The 6,000-nt window shown below is 42.8% G+C and overlaps 1 protein-coding gene across 1 annotated transcript; it reads right to left on the reverse strand.

Annotated features, from left to right (window-relative positions):
* Positions 1-872: 872 nt before the first annotated feature.
* MC5R (melanocortin 5 receptor) lies at positions 873-5,406 on the reverse strand. Its single transcript, XM_036323495.1, has 2 exons — positions 3,913-5,406; positions 873-2,518 (listed from the first exon to the last, which is right to left on the reverse strand). The coding sequence occupies exon 2, from the start codon at positions 2,490-2,492 to the stop codon at positions 1,515-1,517; it is 978 nt and encodes a 325-aa protein (XP_036179388.1). The 5' UTR covers positions 2,493-2,518; positions 3,913-5,406; the 3' UTR covers positions 873-1,514.
* Between the last annotated feature and the right edge of the window lie 594 nt (positions 5,407-6,000).

The raw sequence follows: 6,000 nt of genomic DNA on the forward strand, positions 1-6,000 counted from the left end.
GCTGCCAGGGGTGGGGTCACATCTGTAAGTTATTTATGTGTTCTACACCCAGAAGCTCCTCTGCCCCAAAGGGCTTCAACAGCTCATTATTAAATGACCCTAGTAGTACACTGCTTTATTTATAATTTTCCTTCACTGGAAAGAGTATAGAAGTGAATACCCCCCAAAAAAGAGAAGTCATTACCACCAAAAATAACAGAATGGAATACAGGAGCTATAAAGACCAAGCCCTTCACTTCAGATAAGAACACTGAGACCAAGAGGTCACACAGCTGCTCTGGTCAGCAGGCCTCCTGGTTTCCAGACTATTGCTCTTATGGCTGCCTTCTGCATCATCCCCTAGTATTGACCCCATCTGCAGCATTTCTTTAAAATAATTATCCAATCCCTTTTGTGCTTGACTAGTTCCCAAGGTATTCTCACACTTCTGCATGCAGCTCTCCCAACCATACTGTTCGGTCAGCACATTTGTGGAACCAGAAATGAAATGATTAAGGCAACATCACCTGTCAATGACAGAGTCAGGACCTGAACTCAGATTTTCAAACTCCATTCCACACTGGAGAAGACGGGACTCCCTGGGTGAGAGATGGACACTGACATTCTCTGGCTGCTGGAGTCAGATTGTGATGTGCAAAGTATACAGTGAGTGACAGGGTTTCAGACTCGGAGACAGACCCATCTTAGAAAGTAAAAAATGGCTTGGCTATGGGCATGTGTCACAGTGCGGGTGGGGAGTATGTAAGGGAGGCATGGGGACACTTGGAGCCCACGACATGTCCCCAAGACATTCATTTGGAAACCCCGGACTGAGTCAGAATAAGACAGTAAGAAGAGTCACAGAAACTTTCACACCACATGATGTAGGTTTGTAGCATAAAGTTTTATATCTGGGGAGAAGCAAAAACATGATTGACAGAAGTAGAATTAAGGAAATTCCATCCTTGGACAATTATGAACACAAGCCATTAAACCAAAAGTTCAAGAAAGAAGAGCCCCTATAGCTCCCATAGCAAATAAACAGGAACTTTCAAATGGAAAGAACTTGACCACTCTATTTTACCCTGGAAAGCGTGGATAAGTCCCAGGGATATCAAGGAAGTTACAAAACAGTTTCTGGGGAGAGAAAGCAATCACATGATGTAAATATTCACAAGTTTTCTTCCATTATGGTCAGCTCTTCATTCTGTGTAGACCCTGAGCACACACTAGATGGAAGATGGATGGGGCCCCCAGCAATGGGTGGGAGTAGGAGAAAAAGTAGTAGGAAAATGAGCCAATAGTAAATTGTCACAGACCATTTCCAAAATGGATAAGTTGCATGTGCACATCTGCCCAACCACCACCACAGGAAAAAAGGGGGGGAGGGGGGAGAGTGCATCTTAAGTACTAATTCAAGAGCGAGAGAAAAGATAAATGGAATGCACAGTTTTGATTTTGAGTTATCTTGATTACCCCTAACTGACTTCATTATAAAGTGAAGGAAGGAGAAAAGAAAGCTGCAGAGGGCACTTTTAATAGCTGCTAGGGAACCTACAGGGTATCCTGAAGCCATGGCAACAAATAATCTCCTTAAAGGTCTTCCGCATCTCTTGGCTGCGAAAGGCGTATATCAGAGGATCGATCACAGAATTGCACATGATGAGTATGAGGTACATGTTGAAGTGAGACATAAAGCAAGAACAGTAGAGATTCTGAGGGCAAGAGATCATCAGAATGAGATGGAGGAAGAACGGAGCCCAGCACACAATGAAAACGCCTAGCAACATGGTCAGGGTGATGGCGCCTTTCATGCTGGTCCTCTGCCGCACGGAACTGTATCCAGGCAGAGCTGCTATCTGCTTGACATGCGTCCGTGCCAGGAGAAACATGTGTATGTACAGAGACACCATGAGGAACAACATGGTGAAGAACATGGAGATGAGGCAAATGATGACGTAAGTGGACTCGTAGTAAATGATGAAAACAATGCCACAGCCTGTGCAAAAGATCCAGATGCTCGCAATGATCGCCCCGCAACGCTTCACTGTCATGATGTGGTGGTAGCGCAGGGCATAGAAGATAGTGACGTACCTATCCACCGCAATGGCCAGCAAGCTGCACATGGAAGCCACCACCGAGATGCAGATCATGGAGTCAAACACATTGTCAATATTACGCACGAAGGCATCTGCTATCACCAGGTGCTTATTATGTATTAAGTATATGGTGATGGTCTCCCAGGTGTTGGACATGCTCACCATCATGTCAGCTACAGCTAAACTGCACACAAAGAAATACATGGGAGAGTGCAAGTTCTTGTTCTTTATTATGGCGCCTATGACCAAGATGTTCTCCAAGAGGCTGATAAGACCCAAAGTCAGAAACACCTCCACGGCGATGCCCATCTCTTCACACGGCGAAGACTTGTTCTTGACGTTCGGTCCTGAAAGGTTGCCCTCTGTGGCGTTCAGGTTGAGAGCTAAGAAATGCAGGTGAAATGAGGAATTCATTGCTCCTCTTCTTGGCACCAAGTTTACTGCAAAACAGGTTTTCATTCATGATTCAGAGAGGTTAACAGTGCACCAAAGAAACACAGCAGCATTCCAGAAGCAAGCCAGTCCTGAGAGTGGGGGTGAATGGACCCAGGGCATTCACTGAGTACTAGGATTCTATGTATTGGAATACACACATCCTGCCGTGGATCCGGACTCCTGGAACAGTGTCCTTCCAACATGCAGGCTTGGAATTGTCACAGCCTTCTGGTCCTCCTCCTTCTAGGCCCCCATTCTTTCACAGGCCTCTTAGTAGAGTGACCACACAGCTCAGTGTGCCTGAGACGGTTTCACTTTTTATGCTTGTTGTCCTGGCACCCAAGTTCACTCTCAAAAGTGTTCCCAACACACAGCCTATAAAACCCCTTCCAGTCTCCGATTTGCACACTCCTAAGGCCTCTACGCCACGGCATTTCCTCCAGTGAGCTTAGATTTCTGAAGGATATGTAGGCTCATATTCTCTTAAGAGAAACAGATGGATGTCTTCTTTTTTAAATAATCTACTATGTAAAATAAACATAAATGTCATGCTTTGTTGACATTAGTAACATTTTTACAATTATTAGAGTAGTAACATTGTGCTTATACAAATATTTGTATTACTCATGTCCAAGATGGCAGGACCATCTTTTTAAATTTTTCAATTACAGTTTACATTAAATATTATTTTATACTAGTTTCAGATATATAGTGGTTAGACAATCATATACTTTACAGAGTAGTCCTTCCAATATTTCGAGTAAGTTGTCTTCCTAAGATTTGTCCTGACACTCCTAAAATCCACTAGGATTCAGTCTCCATAGTTATAATTAAGACTGTAACCAAGGTGACTCATTAATTTTAATATAAGCACAAATAAAGTTACTGTCTTCAATTCACAAATTTAGTTGCACATGCATGTTGAATTTGAGACACACGGAATGCTGTTTTCCCCTCAACAAATATTTTCCCTGATTCTGCATTTGAATTCCGCAAAGTCTGATTAATAAATACTTTTATAAGTTCCACATACAAATAGCACGAAGAAGCAAGGGATTTGAATTGACCAAGAACTAGAGCAAGATCACTCCTTTGTTGCCCAATTTCTCTCCCATGATTTATATTGAAAAATCCCTTTGCCCTGCAAACTCAGCACATCTGGGAGTTAGAATTTCTGTCATCATTTTTCATCATCAATAACAAGTTTTTACTGAAATGTAAGCATTTGTCACTTTGCCTAGTTCTGTCTCAGGGATAGTGAGTGGCCAATTATACAATTACATTAATCATCATATCAAGCTGTGTAAATATCCAAGTAGCTCTCTTGCCCGTGACAGTGAGGCATGCGTTTGCATTCCTTTCAAGGCGATTTTAAGTACAAAGAAAGTGGGCTATTTACCAGCGCTCTACCCCGCTCCTCTTCTCCTGCTCAGCAGCCCGTGGGCCCTTCGCTCGGGACACTGGCATCCACAGGCTGGGACGGCTGCCGGGAGCCGAACTGCCATCACCCCAGGACGGGACTCCTCAGACAGCGCACAGGCGCCCTGAGCCGGGCTGCCGCTCCCCGGCCTTTGTACAGCCTCGCAGCCCCGCCTCCGTGTCGGGCTCCCTGGGGACCCCTTCTCTGTGCTTTTTCCCAGGCGCGGACCTCCAGCACCACCTAGCGGTCAGAGCCCTGGAGCATGACCCTCCCTTTCGCAGGCGGATGCAGCCCTAGCTGCTAGCCTTTGCAGCTCTCGGTGACACATGCACAGAACAACGTCCTGTTCTTGTGTTTGTGGAGAATCCTTCCCCAAAACTGCGTTCAAATGTGTTTCCTAAATGGTTGTGCTTTTTGACTTTGCTTCTTTTCTCTTCCTCTTATGCATCGATTAAAATGCTGATGGCTCATCAACAGCTCAAATTCTCCTCTCCCTCTATCAGTCCTTCTCTCCAAACGGTCCCCAATGATTATCTGGGAGACCCGAGTCTGGGACCCTCAGTTTTGACCCTGCTGCACACTCCCTTGGTGGCCCAAGACTTTAAATCCTCCACAAGGACTGTGTTCGCCATGCCAGGTCGACCACTACAACATGCTTTTGTTATTCAAGCAAAAAGAGAAAAAGAGATTTTTTTCCTCTGGCCAGATATCCTGGCTTTTGGCAATAGTTTCTGGATCTCCCATTTCTCTGGTACCTAATACAAATAAAACATTTTTAAACGGACAAAAAAGAGACTAAGAAGGTATTAAATAATGATAAAAGCGTCAATGCAAGAAGGGGATATAAGATTCATAAATATTCATGCACCCAACATAGGAGCACCTAAATACATAAAACAGATATTTACAGGGAGAAAAGGAGAAAGTAACAGTTATAAAATAATAGTAGGGAACCTTAATGCCCCACTTACATCAATGAATAGATCATTCAGACAGAAAATCAATAAGGAAATATTAGCCAAAATGTCATATTAAATCAGATGAACTTCATAAATATGTATACAATTCATCCAAAACTGCAATTCTTTTCAAGTGCACACTAAACATTCTCCAGAAAAGATCATATGTTAGACCACAAAACAAGTCTCAATAAATTCAAACACTTTTCATACCAAACACTTTTCCAACCACAACAGAATAAAACTAGAAATCAATTACAAGAAGAAAAAATGGAAAAACAACACATTAACACATGTAGATTAAACATCATGTTACTGAACAATCAATGGGTCAATGAAAAAGTCAAAGAGAAAATAAAAACTACCTTGAGACAAATGAAAATGGGAACACAACTTTTCAAAATCTACAGGATGTAGCAAAAGCAGTTCTAAGAGCCGGACCGGTTTGGCTCAGTGGATAGAGCGTCCGCCTGCGGACTCAGGGGTCCCAGGTTCGATTCCGGTCAGGGGCATATACCTTGGTTGCAGGCACGTCCCCACTGGGGGGTGTGCAGGAGGCAGCTGATTGATCTCTCTCGTCGATGTTTCTGGCTCTCTATCCCTCTCCCTTCTTCTCTGTGAAAAATCAATAAAATATATTAATAAAAAAAAAGCAGTTCTAAGAGGAAAGTTTATAGAGATATAGGCCTACCTCATGAAACAAGAAAACCCCCAAATAAAAAATTTAACTTTATATCGAGGAAAAAAGAACTAGCAAAATCCAAAGTAAATAGATGGGAGGAAATACTTGTCAGTACAGAAATAAATGCAATAGACTAAAAAAAAATAGAAAATATCAATAAAACCAGAGCTGATTCTTTCAAAAGATAAGTAAAATTGACAAACCTCTAATAAGACTTGTCAAGAAAAAATGAGAACACAATTAAATAGAATCATAAATAAAAGAAAGGAGATTACAACTGACATGACAGAGTTACAAAGGATCATTAAAAAATACTCTGGCCCAGCTGGCATGGCTCAGTGGCTGAGCATTGACCTACGAACCAGGAGGTCATGATTTGATTCCCGGTCAAGGCACATGCCCGGATTGTGGGCTCAATCCCCAGTC

Source organism: Myotis myotis, unplaced genomic scaffold (assembly GCF_014108235.1).
Source record: "Myotis myotis isolate mMyoMyo1 unplaced genomic scaffold, mMyoMyo1.p scaffold_m19_p_9, whole genome shotgun sequence".
In the NCBI taxonomy this organism is placed as follows: domain Eukaryota; kingdom Metazoa; phylum Chordata; class Mammalia; order Chiroptera; family Vespertilionidae; genus Myotis; species Myotis myotis.